At 40.7% G+C, this 20,079-nt stretch overlaps 1 protein-coding gene across 1 annotated transcript in view; it reads left to right on the top strand.

Annotated features, from left to right (window-relative positions):
* Positions 1 to 20,079, top strand: part of LOC309544384 (transmembrane channel-like protein 2-B) — a gene marked incomplete at both ends in the record, with an annotated part of 202,500 nt that overhangs the window by 167,313 nt on the left and 15,108 nt on the right. Inside the window, 4 exons of the mRNA XM_082243297.1 lie at positions 2,233 to 2,300; positions 6,443 to 6,682; positions 7,958 to 8,083; positions 8,511 to 8,589. Of these exons, the coding sequence (XP_082099423.1) occupies positions 2,233 to 2,300; positions 6,443 to 6,682; positions 7,958 to 8,083; positions 8,511 to 8,589 (513 nt within the window). The remainder of the gene's footprint in view (positions 1 to 2,232; positions 2,301 to 6,442; positions 6,683 to 7,957; positions 8,084 to 8,510; positions 8,590 to 20,079) is intronic.

Below are 20,079 nucleotides of genomic sequence, written 5' to 3'. Positions count from 1 at the left end.
GAATGATAGAAAAATACTTTTCTCCCTCCTCCTCAGTAGGCAAAAAAGATTGTTTTCACTGCACCCCACACACGCAAAATCGATGTGGACCAGCTCTGCTGCAGGCTATGGAGGGAAAAAAAAAATTCCCCTTTTTAAATTTTTAACTAGATTAGTACAGACTATGCCACAATTTAATTTTTTTAACCCAAGGGTGTATATTGAATAGTGGGATAGAAAAAATTGTATAACTTTTGAAATCTCTCAATAATAGCACATGTGAATACTGAACACAGCAGTGTATGATCACAGTCAGCACAGCACAGCACTGAAGGGAAAACGCTGCACACAGTGACTGATAGAAAAAGATTTTTCTCCCTCCTCCTCAGTGGGCAAAAAAGATTGTGTTCACTGCACCCCACACACAGCAAAATCGATGTGGACCACTGACACCTGCCTATCTCCAGCCTCTCCCTAACAGGATTCATAAGATCGGTCACTGCAAACCCCCCCCCCACACAGCAATATCGATTGTAGAATACTGACCCTAAAAATCAGTAGCCTCGCCCTAAAATGCCTATATCTCGCCCTGCCTAACACACTCCGACCTGTCCCTCAATTCTATCCGGACACAAATGGTTTTTGCCTGTCTGTCCCTAATCAGCAGCCAGCACGTATGATGTGTGCTCTGTCCCTGAACTAACACAGCAGAATGACGCAGCGGCGCTCCGTCTCGAACTTATAAAGACTTGGTCACATGCTTCAGATGGCCAATCACAGCTACTAATACATTTGTAGGCATGGCTGGGATGGCTTAAGGCACACCAGTTAAACGCTTGTTGATTGGCTGTTGAAAGCCCGCCATGAAAAGCACGCCAATGCATACAAAACCCGGAAATAAAATGACCGAACACGGATTTTTACCCGAACATACAGTAAAGTTTTCGGGTGCGTGTTCGGGTAAAAAAAATCCAATTATTCGGTACGAACACGAATAATACAGTCCGTGTTCGCTCAACCCAAAATATGACCTTTGTCACCGTATTTGCCTTTTGGACTTCTGAAACTTATTATATCTCACTGTACTGTAATATCTTGTATATGTTAGTTTTTTCAATAAAATTCTCATGGAACTAAAAAAAAAAATATATCGTTTTGAAGGGAGCAGTGATTTAATATTGCTTAAAGTGAAACATTAAAAATGCACTATTCCTTTAAAAAAGAAAAAACAAACTAGCTGTAAAAAACCCTGTCACTTTTGCTATATAAAAAATCTCCATAATCCCTACCACGCCCTACTGTAAGCATGCAACCTGGCACTCCAGCATGGGGGGGGGGGGCTGCAGTCATGCCCTTTTCAGTTCCTGAACCATTCCAGGTCACATGCTCCTAACATGGAGGGCCTCCAAGTTGATGAGGACAAAGGCCTCTTCCCATAACCCTAACCTAGTGGATATGGGTGTGCGAGGGGAGGGGGGTTATTAGAATTTGGAAGTCCACTTATATAGGGTCCCAAGGTATCTGTCTACCCCTACTTGAATGTGTAAAAGGCACTCCTACAGTAGTAATATCTCTACCCATTCATATAAAATACTATAATAAATAAACACACACAACACAACACACAAACATTTAACAAGTCTTTAAAGAAAATATCAAATGTTGTAAATCCATCGTCTATTATATTGCTTCCTGGTTAGTTCCCCAGAGGGAGAATCAGCTAACACATGTTCGCTGAGCTCCCCTAGCCCTACCTAGTGACATCTCTCATGCCGTGTGCACATAGCTGGGGATGGGAGGAAGGTGTGTTCTGGTGCTTGTGGAAATGATCAGGTGGCTATAAATCACTTCCAGGAGGAAGTTGACAGTTGGCTTGTAAAGTAAATAGCTTGTAAAGTGGAACTGTTGAGAATGTGTGTAAAAGCCACAGTTACCACCGAGCTTACCTTAGCGGCAAAGACAGGTTTACACGTCTTCAGTTGCAAATTGTTAGAGTGTCCTATTGTTTATGGTATTTAGGTACATGTTAATTGCCATGAATTATTCTTGTTACATTGCCCAGCAGCAATCTTGCCTTTATAAAGACTCTTTAGTCTAAGTTACATGTATGGTATACATTAATAGCATTTGTCTGTTCTTCCGGTTCTAATAAGGTTATACTTTGGATTTCTGTAGCATAATTAGGCACCATGTAAAATACAAAAATATACACTATATTTCTAAATACAGATCACCCTCTTGTTTCTTTTACAGCCATCCTATTCAGAATTTCCTGTAAGTGAAAATGTTCTTGGCCTTATTTTCAATCAAGGCATGATATGGTAAGATAATTGAAAGTTATGTGTCCAGAAAACCACTGCTGATTCTTTATAGTAGTAGTTCTTTGGATACGGGCAATAGATGCATTTTTGCATTACACCTAGTGCCCCAGATGTATTTAGGTACTTTACTTGACTGGTAAATACAGGCTATCAAGCACATGAAAAATAGATCACAGCATGTAGAAGAACACAGATCATGCTAGATCATTCAGCATTATTGACAGCCTAAATTTTATAATTATTCATTTAATGATAAAAAATATGTATCTACGTGCAACAATGGTTCCAGGAGAAATGGCTGAAGAGACATATTTATATATAATGGTGGCTATGCATGCTTAGATAAATGATCAAATTATTTTTCAATTATTCTATAGGAATAATCAATATACTCTACAGTTGGCAATCCAATTAATCAACATGCCACACACAATGAAGAGAATTTTGATCGATGTTTGGAAGATACAATCATAAATTATCAATTGTGTCTAAATCAATTTGCTTGTTCCCTGTTTTGATAGAATCGCACATCAATTAGATACTATAATCAATATTGTTCGATCACTTCGAAAGCAATATTTTTTGCATGATTTTCTGATCCTGTGTACGGGCCTTACACCTGTCATCCATGCAGAGCTGCTGGCAAATGTGCGTGCATCCACCTGGGAGCTGCATGTAGACAGCTCATAGAAGTGAATGGACATGCAACAGCTGCAATGACACAATCACATGTCAAAGTTTAACATATGGGCATGAGCATGTGCAAAGATCCAAATGCAAAGGTTCTGCATTTGGATACTTCCATCTGCTCCTGCCCACATGTCAAACTTTGACATGTGATTGTGTCTGTGCAGCTGCTGCATGTGCATCCACTTCTATGGGATGCCTGCACCCAGCTCTGAGGTGGATGCACATGCATCTGCTATTGGCTCTGCATGAAGGACAGGCTAAATTGCCTGTTTGAATGAGTCATAATACTAAGTTGACTGTTTTTCCGGGAGATTAACACAGTCCAATTTTACCAATGACATTTTACATTATTCTATTGCTTCAATCCAAAATATTGCAGCTGTGATGCTTCCTCTTAAGGTGGAGCTCCACCCAAAAGGGGAAGTTCCGCTTTAAAGCCTCCCCCCTCCTCCTCCCTAAATGGCCCTTTTTTCTTTTTTTTTTTTTGGGGGGGGGGGGGGGTACCTGGATTTGACACCTAGGTGATCCAAGCAGAAGTTCTCTCCCTCCATGCAGTCTTCTGGGACATGTCACAGCTCCCAGAAGACTGCAGGAACATTCACAATACTCAGCTCGCACATGTGCAGTGGGTATCTGGCTGTGGCACAGAACTCGGAGGAAAGGGATGGCTCGGTGAGCATAACGCTGGATCCTGGGATAGGTGAGTGTCTGTATATTAAAAGTCAGCAGCTACAGTGTTTGCACATTTTGCTTTGCTGCTCTTTCAATTTTCATATGCTTTAAAGCAATAACATTTGAATTACTTTTCAGTAGATAGAAATATAGATGCTGCCATTGCTTTTAAAAAATAAAGACAAGGGGGCACTCTAGAGGACCAGAGAATTAATCTCCAAATACAGAAAGGTTTCTTCACTGTAAGAGCTGTGAAATGTGGAATAGACTCCCTCAAGAGGTGGTTCTGGCCAGCTCAGTGGATTGCTTTAAAAAGGCCTGGGTTATTTCCTAAATGCATATAACATAACTGGATACTAACATTCATAGGCAAAGTTGATCCAGGGAATATCTGATTGCCTCTCAGGGGATCAGGAAGGAATTTTATCCCCTGCTGTAGCAAATTGGATAATGCTTTGCTGGGGTTTTTCACCTTCCTCTGGATCAACTGTTGTGTATAAGGGATTGTATGTTTTTTTTTTTTTATTATTAGTTAAACTACACTGCTAAAAAAATAAAGTAACACTTTTTAATCAGAGTATAGAATCAATTCAATTAAACTCCTGTGATATTGATCTGGTCAGTTAAGTAGCAGAGGGGGTTGTTAATCAGTTTAAGCTGCTTTGGTGTGAAAGAAATTAACAACAGGTGCACTAGAAAAATATAAAATTCCACCGTCGTGCGATTCTAAAAAGTGTTCAAAAATAACATATAATCCAGTGCCTCTAGCTGGCATGTCTGCTTACCTCCAAGCAATGACCCCACTACAGAGTCACAATCGCCTGGTAATATGTCTCTCTGGATACCACTGGAGTGCTTCTTCACAAGATGGTCCTGGACAAGACTGGACTCTTCTAGGAATCTCAATCATTCATGTATGGCCAAAAAACAATAAGGAAAAACCCTAGTGCTCTCTGCTTAAAATAATTTATTAAAACTATACACAGGGATAAAAATACTCACATAACATTGTGATACACAAGCATATCATCAGCTCTCCCAGCTGATGCATACATGAAAAAAAAAAAAAAAACGTCCTGAATAGCGGCTCCTTCCACCTGTACACGTTACGCTACTTAAAGAGCTTCTTCAGCAGGTGCACTAAATGGGCAATGATGAGATTACCTCCAAAACAGGAATGGTTTTACAGGTGGAGGCCAAAGACATTTTTTTCCCTACTCATCTTTTCTGACTGTTTTTCACTAGTTTTGCATATGGCTAGGGTCAGTGTCACTACTTAAACATAGAAACATAGAATGTGTCTGCAGATAAGAACCATTTGGCCCATCTAGTCTGCCCAATATATCTGAATCCTATGAATAGTCCCTGGCCCCATCTTATATGAAGGATAGCCTTATGCCTATCCCATGCATGCTTAAACTCCTTTACTGTATTTGCAGCTACCACTTCTGCAGGAAGGTTATTCCATGCATCCACTACTCTCTCAGTAAAGTAATACTTCCTCATATTACTTTTAAACCTTTGCCCCTCTAATTTAAAACTGTGTCCTCTTGTGCTAGTTTTTCTTTTAAATATGCTCTCCTCCTTTACCGAGTTGATTCCCTTTATGTATTTAAAAGTTTCTATCATATCCCCTCTGTCTCTTCTTTCTTCCAAGCTATACATGTTAAGGTCCTTTAACCTTTCCTGGTAAGTTTTTTCCTGCAATCCATGTACGAGTTTAGTAGCTCTTCTCTGAACTCTCTCTAGAGTATCTATATCCTTCTGGAGATATGACCTCCAGTACTGCGCACAATACTCCAAGTGAGGTCTCACCAGTGTTCTGTACAGTGGCATAAGCACTTCTCTCTTTCTACTGCTTATACCTCTCCCTATACATCCAAGCATTCTGCTGGCATTTCATGCTGCTCTATTACATTGTCTTCCCACCTTTAAGTCTTCTGGTAGCATGAGGCGATACCTGGACCTTATAGAGGTTGCACAGGCAGTCCAACTCCTCCAGGATGGTACATCAATACGTACCATTACTAGAAGGTTGGCTGTGTAACCCAGCACAGTCTCAAGAGCATGTAGGAGATTCCAGGAGACAGGCAGTTACTCTGGACAGGTCCGTAAAAGGTCCTTAACCCATCAGCAGGACTGGTATCTGCTCTTTTGTGCAAGGGGGAACAGAGCCTTAAATTACCTCAAACAGGCCACTGGTGTGAATGTCTCTGACTAAACAATCAGAACCAGACCTCATGAGGGTGGCCTGAGAGCCCGACATCCTATAGTGGGCCCTGTGCTTACTGCCCTGCACCATGGAGTGCGATTGGTATTTGCCATTGAACACCAGAATTAACAAGTCTACCACTGGCACCCTGTGCTTTTTTACAGATGAGAGCAGGTTTACCCTGAGCACATGTGACAGACGTGAAAGGGTCTGGAGAAGCCGTGGAGCACGTTTTGCTGCCTGTAACATCGTTTAGCATGACCGGTTTGGGTGTGGGTCAGTGATGATCTGGGGAGGCATATCCATGGAGGGACGCATAGACCTCTACAGGCTAGACAGTGGCACCCTGACTGCCATTAGGTATCAGGATGAAATTATTGGACCCATTGCCAGACCCTACGTTGGTGCAGTGGGTCCTGGGTTCCTCCTGGTGAGATCTGATGTGTTTTCAGTGTTCCTTTATTTTTTTGTGAGCAGTGTAGATGGACTTATGTCTTTTTTCAACCTGACTAACTATGTAAATTATAAATTATTTGTTGTTAACTATCGCATTATTTATTCTCTACAGGATGGGCGTGTTTTATGCACCTGGACTGATAGTTGTGAATGTACTACGTCTCTTCTCTTCAATGTACTTACAGTGCTGGGGAGTAATGAGTAGCAATGTCCCACAAGAACGTTTTTTCAAAGTTTCAAAATCAAACAATTTCTACATGGCTCTTCTTCTACTTATCCTATTCATGAGTCTGCTGCCTGTGGCATACACAATAATGACCATAACGCCATCCTTTGACTGTGGACCTTTTAGGTAACAAAACATGTTAAGAATAAATTGATAGATAGATAGATAGATAGATAGATAGATAGATAGATAGATAGATAGATAGATAGATAGATAGATAGATAGATAGATAGATAGATAGATAGATAGATAGATAGATAGATAGATAGATAGATAGATAGATAGATAGATAGACAGATAGATAGGGGTTTTCAAAAGGTTTCCACCCTTTTTAACTCTATAAAAATAAGTGTGGGAACTTTTCAGTAATTACAGTGGATGATTACAACCACTTCACAGTGTTTTTTTATGTCATACCCAAGAACTTAAAAAAAATCTGCTTTTTATAGAGAGAAAATGAAAATCTGCCTACCTAGGCATATTTACAAATACAGTTATTGATGCACCCCAAGAGTAGTGGAAAGACATATTATGATAGAGACTATGAGCAATAATTAAGATGCTGCTCTCATGTGCTCATACAGTCAAAGCACAATAGTGGGGATGCAGGCTAAACTCTAAAACAAAAATGTAATATATTGCTGCTTTGCTTACCAGTTCATAGATGAGGTGCCTGCATTGGTTTTCTTTCCTTTGTTTTTACTGAGTAATCCCACAAATAATATACTTCCTGCACCTGTGGGTGGCTACTCTAAGTCCTCCACTGTATACATTAGCTATGATTGTTATCCAGGCTGGACTTTAAACATGTCTGCTCTAGCTCATCTCCTCTACATGGAGGATGATGAGATTAGCAGTGAACACAAAAATGGAACATTGGGTTTGATTTACTAAAGCCGTAGAGTGCAAAATCTGGTGCAGCTCTGCATAGAAACCAATCAGCTTCCAGGGTTTTAAGAAGCTGATTGGCTACCATGCACAGCTGCTCCAGATTTTGCACTTTCTAGTTTTAGCAAATCAACCTAATTGTGTTCTTGGGTTCCTAGCTGTATATACACAAAATTCAGAAGTCACACCATTTTCTTTTTAGTGCTCTTAACATACCTATAAATAACCATTCCTAATTTTCCCAGCTCCTCTGCTCTGAACATAACACCTCCTCCAGCCCCCCTTTAATTATTTTGACAGTTATTTATACTACCTTCAGAATTCTTTAGATAGACAGGCTTTTAAAGTGATCTACAGAGAAATGAGAACTTTTTTTATGTATATATATATATATATATATATATATTACAAAAAAATGACTTTATTTAATTTATTTATTACCATGTGTTTCATTTTGAAAAAAATGTATAAGAAGTTACTTTAATATGTGCACTGTTTCTATTGTCTTTCAAGTGGCAAAAACAGGATGTATGATGTTCTACAGGAAACCATCCAAAAGGATTTTCCACCTTTTATGACAACAGTACTTGGTTATGCATCTAATCCAGGAATAGTCATAGCAGCAGTTATCCTATTGGTGTAAGCATTTGAACAAGTGCATTTAAAAAGTATACACATATCTATAACATATGGTTATCATTATATCCAAGTGTAAAAATGGGAATAATCTTTATGCTCAAAATGTATTTAATAAACAGAAACCGTACGTTAATAAACCATCCAAAACATTTAAAATGTATTATTTTCATAATTTTACATTGTATTTATACTTGTTAATATGTGACCTGACGATAAAGAAAAATCTGCTAATACAATATATTTATTGCAAAGAATGTCTTCACTTATTGGATTTATTCAAGTGGGTACTTTTTTTTTTTTTTTTTACATATAAGTCAGTGTGACCGACTTTAGTGAAGAACATGTGATATTCAATGCCAACTACAGCAAATTAAATACAACCTATTCATTCATATTTTTTTAATCTTTTAAATGTTGTTTTCTTTAGTCTGGCTATATATTACCTCAATGCTATATCAAAGGCCTACAAAAGTGCTAACATTGAGATGAAGAAGAAAATGCAGACGGTAAGTTGTTATAGTACTATTGTTATTATCCAGAATCATTGTCACTGTTTACTATTTAGAAATGGCTTTATATACTATATGTTACATATTGTGACTCACTAGCACACATTTAGAGAGTGCGAGTGTGAGCTGGGTGCAGTGTGGTGGCGTAGGCAGTAAGCACACAGAGTCCAGATTTGGTAATAACAATATATATTAGTGGCTCCAGGACAGCAGGAAAGACTTCTGTTTTGGGGCCTGATGTAGCGGTGGCAAGGAAGGTGACGTGACCGCAAGCACAGCTGGTACTCACTACTGGCACTTGGCTCCAGTCACCTGCTTGCAGCTTGTGCAGGGAATTTCGGGTCCCACACACTGCGACTTCTCTCTGTATGGAAGCCCCATCTCTCCCTCTTCCCCTCCCCCTGCCTCACAGTAACACACGCAGTGAATCCCCTCTCCCTCCTCCTCGGCTCGGATGTTTTCCTGAACACAGACAGGAAGAGGAGGGGGAGGGGAATGGACACAGCTTTACATGTCCCCTGCTGATTTAAGGTTTGTACTTAATCTGAATGCAATATATATGACACTTGCAGGGGAAGGAGACACAAAGAAGAGGGGAAGGGGGGTAAGTTGTTAAAAAAGAATACTTGTAGTGATTTGGGGGGGGGGGGGTAAGAGGATGCTGTATGTGCTAGGGGGCACTTTGGGAGGGGAGAGAACTTGTGCTGGGGGGGAAGATTTTTTATTAAACCCCCCTTCTAGCACAAATTCTCTCCCCTCCCAAAGTGCCCCCTAGCATATACTGTGCAGCATCCTCCTATAACCCTCTAGAAACTGCAAGTATTCTTCTTTGACAACTTGCCCCCCTTCTTCAAAGAGAAACTGGCTGCTATTGAGGGGGACAATCGTAGTATCTGGGATCCCTGGGCACCTTGCAAGACATTTGGGGCAATCATCTGTTACCCACATTAGTATCCCCCTATCAGGCAAGTTAGTGGAGCAGAGTGCCGGAGCTTTTTTCGGCACTGGGCTCCAGGACTCAGGGCCGGTTCACACCACGAATCACAAAGGAATGCGCTTTCCCCTGTGATTTACATGCCTTTCAGGTGCTGTGCGATTTCAGCTCTTTCATTTCAATGGACTGAAATTGTGCCAGTGTGCACCAAGAGCTGTGCAGGCTCTACTTTACAAAATGCACAGCGAAAGGATAAGGGGGGGGGGAGGATTGACCCAGGATGGGGGTGGGGGTTGTGCTGGAAGGGAGGACCTGGGGGAGAAGATCTGTGCTAAAAGTGGGGAGAGGATTTCTACTGACAGGGGAATTGAGTGGGGGTGGATTTGTCCTGGGGGGGATATGAAGAGACATCCTTCAAGTTGCACCCCATGAAATACGGATGTAATGTAAAGGAGGTCCCAGCATAGCTGTAGACAGTGGGAGTGGGGGGTTGCATTGTGGAAGGGTTGCACGGTGGGGTGGGGGCCACCAAAATCCTTGCTGGTACTGATGACCGCCGATTGACTTGCCTGCTCCCTGCTGCTGCTAGCCCAATGCTACAAGTCTGACCTTCCATTCTCCATCGATGTCTCCAGTGTGAGCCACTTGCTGTCAGAGCTCTCCTACTGCACCACTGTGGTTCATATTCTTGAGGTCAGCGACAGGTATGCAGGTTCTGCTGTCATGGGTGATCTGCTTGGGTCCACTCACTGAGCCTGTTAGTAGCATTCTGTTTAAAAGCCTGTCGGAAACTGGGAGTGCAGGTCTTACATGCCAGTAAAATCTATTACATTTATGTCACTAAGTACAGGTGGAACACAGTGACAGATCTACCAAGGTCACAAAGTTGCACTTGCGATTGGACCCTGGTGTTCTGCCACCGTGGGGACGGGGGGGGGCAGGATGACAGGAAGGGGGCCATGGTGGGACTGTAATAAAGGGACCCATGATGGGTGTAAAGGGTCCTGGGACCATAGGGGGGCCTTTCTTGCATCAGGGCCCTGAAGGTTGTAGTTATGCCTCTGATATATATTGTGAAAAAGTGGAAAAGTTTGACAAGTACAAACAGATTCTTCAGGAAGCGCCCTTCTGGAGCCACTTACAAACTGTACAGAGGTGGAAATAGCAGTCAGGAAGCTCAGAGATGCTGCAGCATCTGTCACAATGAGTTGAATTGGGCCTGTCTGGTCCACACTCAATGGGGAGGCTTCCTGAAAGAGGTAGACTTAATCACTTTGCTGCCCCTACTCCGTTACTCTAAGCAATGTCCCTGACAGATAGGGAACCTGTCCCTACGCTAGCCACTCCCATAAAGTGCAATAGGCCCAGGAGCTGGAGTCTTAAATAGACTCTGCCTGACCCCAGATGGCTGCCAAAGTCACATGGGGCACCAGCATCCAATTACATAGCTGCTCCCTTGTGCCTGAGGAAATCATAAAGGGACCAAGGACCTCTCAACTTCCTCCCCCATCTGCATTGCCGCTATGGTTGAACACCACCTGCAGTGGAGAATACAGACTGCTCCACCTACATGGTCCGACTCCTTAACAGTAAATACACTTACTTTTGAGAATGATAAATAGTGCAGAAGGAAATTAGTATACAAGGTAGGAAATGTATTATCCAGTCAAATTATGTGGCGCTAGGCATGCAGGACATTTTCACCAGCATGATCTGCCCATCTGAAAGAATACCAAAGATTGGCATTTGGTCATACTAAAGAATTACAGGGGAGAATAAAATATGTAGATACTGGAGAAGTAGCTTGGCAGGCAAGAATGATGGACATGTGACTATAAAGCTTTGTACCGCCTGAGAAACTTCTCTGCATTTGCCTAGTTTAAACTATACCAACAGAAAAAAAACTTGAGACCATTTCCCTCCCAAAAGAACCTGAGGGACACATCTGCCCACCAAGCCTTGGGGATCCCAGACATCTTCGAAGCCCTGCTGCCACAAGAATTCCAACCAAGACCTTTGCAAAATGATGCCACTGCCTACCGCAGACACAGATGGTGAAGACTGGGCTTCCACAAAACCAAAAAAGAGATGAAGCTCACCACCAACAGCAACTTCCAACCCTGGCTGACTTAAACCTGATCACTGTCTGCTGCCATAACTGAACTGAGATCAGACATACAGGTTATTTCTACGCAGCTCAACAGGATGGATGCAGCTGGGAAGAAAATATAGATCCCTATTAATCCAACGCCTTTGATGTTATTGGAACCTTCATACTGTATCTCTTATATGATTTCAATTAACTGCTGCTTGGAAGACCTTGATAATAGGGGAAGAAAGCACAATATAGGGATTAGAGGTCTTTTGGAATAGCCTACCGAAGAACAACTGAAGCCTGTGGCACAGGCTTTATTCAGTCATTTTTGGAATGCCCAATGGAATCACCTATAGGCTTTACAGAAGCCATAGTGCTTTGCATCCAAGGTGCCCAACAAGAGACATCATTTGTTGCCTTCCAAGTTTCCCTCTTAAAGGGTTAGTTCACATTTACCAAAAAACTGCCTATCAAAGTTAATGAAAGGAGAAAATTCAGCGCAAATGGATCTGATTATTGGAATGGCTGCAGCCTACCCAAAAATATAGTACAAGACTATATCAAAAAATGAAGAAAGTATGATAGGGTAATTGGCGCTGTCAATAGTATTAAAAAATGTGTGTGTATATATATATATACACAAGGGAGTGGTATATCTGGCAAATGCAAAAACGATGTAAGAAAATGTGTAAATAATGTGATAACAATGGTGTAACTAAAGGTCCTTATATATACCCAATGGTTTCAATGTAATCTCACAATATGTATCTTAATCAACAGAGGATATGATTATATCATTAATAAATATTAATCATAAACCAGTAAAATGAAACAACATAAATAGATAAAAAAATAAAATATGTGCGGTGCCAGCAAGCAATAAATATATTTCAACCAGTGAAAAAATAAGTGAATCTAAAGGTAATTGTCGTGACTGGTGTAATAAATAATTTAAACACTAGGTGGCAGTATTGATAAAAAATGTAAAGTGTGGATATCCAAATAAATGACAGTTATAAAGTGATAAAATGTGCCAAGTGATATGTTAATATCAGGAGAAAACAATCAATACTAAAAAGGTGAAATAATGGATATCCAGGTGAAGAATTGATATATAAAATAAATACTAAAAATTAAATATCGTGCCAAGTGAAATGATTTGAAATCTATAAAAACACTTATAGAAATTCCAAGGATAAAACTACATAGATAATTAGATAGTCCAAAAAAAGTGCAAAAAAAGTCCAACAATTATTGATCAATATAATGATCTTCCAAAAAGGTGCAACAATAATGTGCTATAAAGTGCCAGCGAAGGTTTTCATGGATGGAGGGGGTGCTTCCCAGTGATGGATCAGGTTGTGGGTGTCGGGTGAGGGAATTTCCGTGCTCCCCTTCCTACATAGCCCGCACTCACCAGAGAGCGGCACCCCTACAGGGATAACCAGCGTTGGATTAATGGGGTCTTCCCCGGAAAGCTGCGGTGAGCCTCTCCACTCCTTCTGGGATCAAATGCACTTCCTCCTTCCAGCACTAATGTAATTTAGGCAAACGATGTGGCATGGGATCTTGGGCAGTGCTCCAAAGTGTTATCAATGATGTCCGAGATTATATGGATAGAAAACACTAATATAGTGATGTACTGCAAAATGTGTCTGTTTATTAGGCATATAACATAAAGTACTCACATTTAAAATAACGATACAGTGTCCGTAAGCAGGTAGGGACCGCGAACCCCTCGTATAGCGGTACTTCCGGACGCCGTGCGTATCAGCAACCGGATTTGCGTGTCAAAGGGCGGAACTGACGTGCCTACGCTCTACGCGTTTCGTCATCAAGCTGACGTCATCAGGAGCAGCGTGATTTAGATTTAAATGTGAGTACTTTATGTTATATGCCTAATATACCGCAGCTTTCCGGGGAAGACCCCATTAATCCAACGCTGGTTACCCCTGTAGGGGTGCCGCTCTCTGGTGAGTGCGGGCTATGTAGGAAGGGGAGCACGGAAATTCCCTCACCCGACACCCACAACCTGATCCATCACTGGGAAGCACCCCCTCCATCCATGAAAACCTTCGCTGGCACTTTATAGCACATTATTGTTGCACCTTTTTGGAAGATCATTATATTGATCAATAATTGTTGGACTTTTTTTGCACTTTGTTTGGACTATCTAATTATCTATGTAGTTTTATCCTTGGAATTTCTATAAGTGTTTTTATAGATTTCAAATCATTTCACTTGGCACGATATTTAATTTTTAGTATTTATTTTATATATCAATTCTTCACCTGGATATCCATTATTTCACCTTTTTAGTATTGATTGTTTTCTCCTGATATTAACATATCACTTGGCACATTTTATCACTTTATAACTGTCATTTATTTGGATATCCACACTTTACATTTTTTATCAATACTGCCACCTAGTGTTTAAATTATTTATTACACCAGTCACGACAATTACCTTTAGATTCACTTATTTTTTCACTGGTTGAAATATATTTAGTGCTTGCTGGCACCGCACATATTTTATTTTTTTATCTATTTATGTTGTTTCATTTTACTGGTTTATGATTAATATTTATTAATGATATAATCATATCCTCTGTTGATTAAGATACATATTGTGAGATTACATTGAAACCATTGGGTATATATAAGGACCTTTAGTTACACCATTGTTATCACATTTTTTACACATTTTCTTACATCGTTTTTGCATTTGCCAGATATACCACTCCCTTGTGTATATATATATATATACACACATTTTTTAATACTATTGGCAGCGCCAATTACCCTATCATACTTTCTTCTGCCTATCAAAGCTGCACAGTTGTTTTTTCGTTTTTGTTTTTTTCATCCACAGGCATCCCTTACCTGTGTAGGCAGTTTTTTTAGAAGAGGTGAACTAACCTTTTAAAGGATAGATTCCCAATAAGGCAACAAGTAGATAACATTCAATGATACTACAATTCAAATATTCAAGACATTTCTCTGGTCACACTACAAACAAGTGGCTGCTAACCCCCCTCCTGATCAATTTGAAGGGAAAAGGGCTTTGTATACAAATGGCAATTCACATTTTGCCTCTGTGCTACATACAAAGGTAGGTCCTACAACCTGAATACTCTATCAGTCCCCCTAAACCTAAACTAAACTGTATACTTACTGCTCAATATACACCTTTGAGTTTACTTCTCAACATTTTTTGTATAGTACAGAATAAGTGTGTGGCAACCCTAGAGTACTAGAATACTGATTCTGGGCTCAGCACCCCAACCTTCTTAAATGCTGAAAGTATTACTAAAAGTTTATGTATTACTAAAAGTGTATCTTGTAAAATAATGAATTCAGTTTCAAATAGAAATGGAAAAACATATATATATATATATATATATATAAACATTCGGAATACTTTTTTTATACTTTTTTATTTTTTAAGTGATCACATTATTTCAGTCTCCAGTTCCACAAAGGGTTTAGAGAGCTAGGGGAGGAGAAACAGCAGTACACTGATTTTCCCAGTGAATGGCTGGAGGGCATGTCAGCAGAAGGACAAACAAGCTGTACTCCCAGTACAGACAGAAAACTGACCATGCTGGGATGGATGTGCTCTTGCTTAGAGTGTTCAGTTTGAAATAGGAACTGGCAGAATCACCAGGTATTTTTACAAAAGGAAGCAATTCAAAGAGAACAGGATACTTTTAACACAAGTATGATGGGCACATATTAGGAATATGAAATGTTGGGGTAACACATTCTTTTTTGTATATTAGCATTACATTCAGTTTTAATGAGCATATAAAAAAATGGCATTACACAGAATGACGATTATATATAAACATTACATATAAACTTTCCGTATTAATATCCCCCCCCACCCCAACCCTAAAAAAGAGAAAAAAAAAGAAGAAAAAAAAAATTACAAATAATATTAACCTTTTCAGCATCTACCGACATTTATACAGCTGGGGTCCCCTTCTTATTCACTTTGTGGATCAAGAGGAGTGACTTAAGGCAGTTGTCCCTCCCCTCCCGACCAGACACAAAGCCCACCTAATCGTTATGTGCCCATTTTGGCAGTAAATGTTTTATTCTTTATGCTATAATTTTAGCGAAAATTTTTATATTCTGTATTTAAAAGGGAAATTGGTCTGTAGTCTTTCCCGTCCTTCAGAATAAGAGTTATGTAGGCATGCAAAGACTCCTCTCTTAAATTTTCCCTTTTCCCACTGTGTTGAAATATTCACATAGGATTTTTTGAAACCATTTATAGTACAAAATCTAATATTCATCAGGACCCACGCTCTTCCCCAGGACCATATTCTTTATTGCCCACCCCACCTCTTTGTGTGTGATCGGGCCTCTAAATCTCCTAACTCCTCTCTGTGTAACCTTGAGAGATCAAGCTCCCTCAGATATTCCCTCATGGCCAGATCTTCCTTTCCTCTCTCCCTGCCTTCCTCTTTCTGTCTAACATTATAAAGCTGACTATAGTATGAGTGGAATGCCTTAGTGATATCTGGGGATGAGTGCACTATTTCCTCATTCTCATTTTTAATTTTGGGAATATAGGATGCATTTTTTTTCTCCATTTACTGCTTTTGCTAGCCATTTCCCAGGTTTATTCCCCCCAATGATATTTTTCTTTCATGGCTATATAAAATGCACTTTTTTCTCAATTAGCTCTCGCTTCTCTGGGATACCTTTTTGGTCTAGTCTGATGTTCTAATATGTGGTTCTCTCACTAAGTAGCTGGTTCATCCTTTCCTTCTTTTCCCTCTTTCTTTGTGTCCCAATACCTAATAATATCCCCCTTAAATAAGCCTTATGCGATTCCCACAGAATAGTTTGTGAAATCTCTGGTGTATCATTGATATAAAAAAAGCTCTCCACTTTTTCTATTATCTTAGGATCCTGAATGAGCCAAGCATTCAGTTTACCAGCCCTTTCTCTGGGTATCGTAAATACCCTAAGTGGGCAATCACTGGGACATGATCAGAGAGCATGATGGACTTAATTGTCGCATCCTTAAGGGAGGCTAGTAGTTGATGCTCTATTAAAATATAATCAATCCTTGAATAGGACCCATATACTCAGGAGTAACAAGTATAATCCCTAAATTCTGGGTGTCTAACCCTCCATGCATCCACCAACTGACACTCCCCCATTAATCTCCTAATTTCATTCTGCCTTTGTAACGGGAGACGGGAAAGCCCCGTCAATGAATCCAAGCGCGGGTCCAACCCCATATTAAAGTCTCCTGCTACAAAAAGCCTCCCCTCTTTAACCACTTAAGCCCCGGAGGATTTGGCTGCTAAACGACCAGGGGGTATTTTGCGATTCGGCACTGCGTGACTTTAACGGACAATTGCGCGGTCATGCGACGCTGTACCTAAACGAATTTGGCGTCCTTTTTTTCCCCACAAACAGAGCTTTCTTTTGGTGGTATTTGATCACCTGTGCGATTTTTTGATCATGCGCTATAAAAAAAAAAAGAGCGTCAATTTTGCAAAAATAGCAATATTTTTCACATTTTTTTATATGAAATTCCCCCCCAAAAAAATGTAAAAATCAAAATTTTTTAACATTTTCGGCCAATTTGTTTTATGCTACATATGTTTGGTAAAAAAAATCGCAAAAAGCATATTTTGATTGGTTTGCACAAAAGTTATCGCGTTTACTAACAAAGGGAAAGATTTTTGTCATCTTTGTTGTTTTTTTTTTAACGCGTAATGGCGGCGATCTGCGATTTTTTTGCGGTACTGCGACATTGGGGAGGACAGATCGGACCCTTGACTGACATTTTTGACACTTTTGCGGTTACCAGTGACATTTCTACAGTAATCAGTGCTATACATATGCACTGTTACTGTAAAAATACACTGGTAGTGAAGGGGTTAACTTTATTTGGGAGGGAGGGGCTGTGTGTGTCCCTAGGGGCGTGCTTTCTACTGTGATTGGCTGGGGCTTGAGCTGTAAGGACACTGATCAACGGATCTACATAGTAGATCCATGTGATCAGTGTCTTTACACCGAGGAGAATGACAGGCAGCTTGTTTACACAAGCTGCCTGACTTTCTCCCTCTCCCCCGCCGATCGCAGAGTGGCCGGCGGACATCGGGTCCGCCGGTCACACGCGCGGGGGGGGGGGGGCGCCGGCGGCGCACGCTCGCTCCCCAGACCCTCCCAGGCTAGTGACGTACCGATACGTCACTCTGCCTGTGAGGGGCTGACCGCCGCAGTATATAGTCGTGCGGCGGTCGGCAAGCGGTTAAATATTATCAATCTTTTCAGAATTTTCCTCAGGAACTTATCTGGCTTTCTAGCAGTGGCGACTGGTGTGTTGGGGGTGCAGGGGCGCCGCCCGCCCTATCCATGCGTCCGGCCCCCTAATCTGCATGCGGGGCGCCGGACGCATGGAGTTCAATGGGTTTTTTTTTAACCGTCATCAGAGTCCCTGAGTACCCATCATCAGAGTACCCGTCATCAGAGTACCCGAGTACCCGTCATCAGAGTACCCGAGTACCTGTCATCAGAGTACCCGAATACCTGTCACCAGCCCATCAGAGTACCCGAGTACCTGTCATCAGAGTACCCGATTACCCGTCATCAGAGTAGTGTTAATTTTGGCAGCAAATTTTAATTTAGTTTTAGTCTTAGTCTTAGGACTAAAATGGCATTTTAGTTTTAGTCCCATTTTAGTCTTCTGCAAGTGTTTTAGTTTTAGACGTATTTAGTCGACTAAAACGTCCTACATTTTAGTCGACTAAAACGTCCTACATTTTAGTCGACTAAAACGTCCTACATTTTAGTCTACTAAAACGTCCTACATTTTAGTCGACTAAAACGTCCTACATTTTAGTCGACTAAAACGTCCTACATTTTAGTCGACTAAAACGTCCTACATTTTAGTCATCTATAATCAAATGGGTGTAGTTCAATTATAATTTGTAATGCATTATTTAAGCATTTCTCTACAATTTCCAAACTCATTATATACCACTGCTGGTCCTGGAGTGAGAAATCGAATATGTTATTATTTATGGTATTAAGCTTTGAGCATGCACCAGTGTTAATTTTGGCAGCAAATTTCGATTTAGTTTTAGTTATAGTCTTTTGACTAAAATGCCATTTTAGTTTTAGTCTTATTTTAGTCTTAAGACTAAAATGCCATTTTAGTTTTAGTTGTATTTTAGTCATCTGAATTGTTTTAGTTTTAGTCGTATTTTAGTCGACTAAAATTGTGTTAATTTAGTTGACGAAAATGTTTTAGTCGACGAAATTAACACTGCATCAGCCCATCAGAGTACCCGAGTACCTGTCACCAGAGTACCTGATGGGCTGGTGACAGGTACTCGGGTACTCTGGTGGGCTGGTGACAGGTACTTTGATGGGCTAGTGACAGCTACTTTGATGGGCTAGTGACAGGTGCTCTTTATTGGGGGGGCAATCAGTGTGTTTTGGGGTGCACTGTAATTGGTAACCAGCTAGTTACAGTGTTCTCTGTTGACATTTGTGACCGGCTGTGATTGGACACAGCCGGTCACGTGGTAAAAAGCCAATTTCATTGGCTCTTTACCAATATCGGGGATTGGCTCTGTCCGAGGGACGAGCCTCGTCCCTGATCGGCGCGCAGTAGCGGGGAGATCCGGGCGCCTTCATATGACCGGATCCTTAAAAGCCACCTTGCCGCCGTCATTTTACAATGAGGCGGTAAGGAAGTGGTTAAGGACCCTCGGGTGTAAGCCATCCGGTCCTGGTGATTTATTTATGTTAAGTTTTTCAAGTTTAGTTCCGAGTCTGTCTTCTGTTAACCATGAGGGTGCTTCCTGTGGTGTATGATTTATTTTAACATTACAAGCTGGATTAGTGTAGCCCCCAATTCTTTTGTGAAGACTGCAGAGAAGAATTTATTTGGCACTTTCGCCTTTTCTCTGTCCTCTGTAGCCAGATTCCCTTCATCGTCTTTTATGGGGCCAATGTGTTCTGGTCTCTCTTTCTTACTATTTATATACTTAAAGAATTTTCCATCCCCCTTCCCCTCTTTTAAGATCCATGATGGTATATATTATTACTCAGGATCAAAACAAACCCCCCCATCTTTTTGGGGGGTCGAGTTGATCCCGTCTTTGAGATTTATCAATCTCATAGGATATGTAAAAGTATATTGTACTATTCTTATATGGTTATGTAATTGTAATGTAATGTAAAAGTTCATATTCATGTAGACATTGTCTTATATGTTTTGCCATTTTGTAATTTTTCCTTCATAATTCAATTTAAATATTTGTCATAATGTGGAATTTTCACATATGCCTTGAACATGGAGAGACACTCTATGATCACGCCCCCTTGGGATGCATGCGTCCTCCCCCATCACCTAGTTTAAAAGCCCCTCTGGCTTTTTGGCCATCTTCTCTCCCAGTACCGCTGCACCCTCCCTCTTT

This window comes from Pelophylax lessonae (genome assembly GCF_965119305.1).
Source record: "Pelophylax lessonae genome assembly, chromosome: 1".
Lineage (NCBI taxonomy): Eukaryota > Metazoa > Chordata > Amphibia > Anura > Ranidae > Pelophylax > Pelophylax lessonae.
Note: the sequence above shows the minus strand (reverse complement) of the source record. Positions and strands in the feature narration are given on the sequence as shown.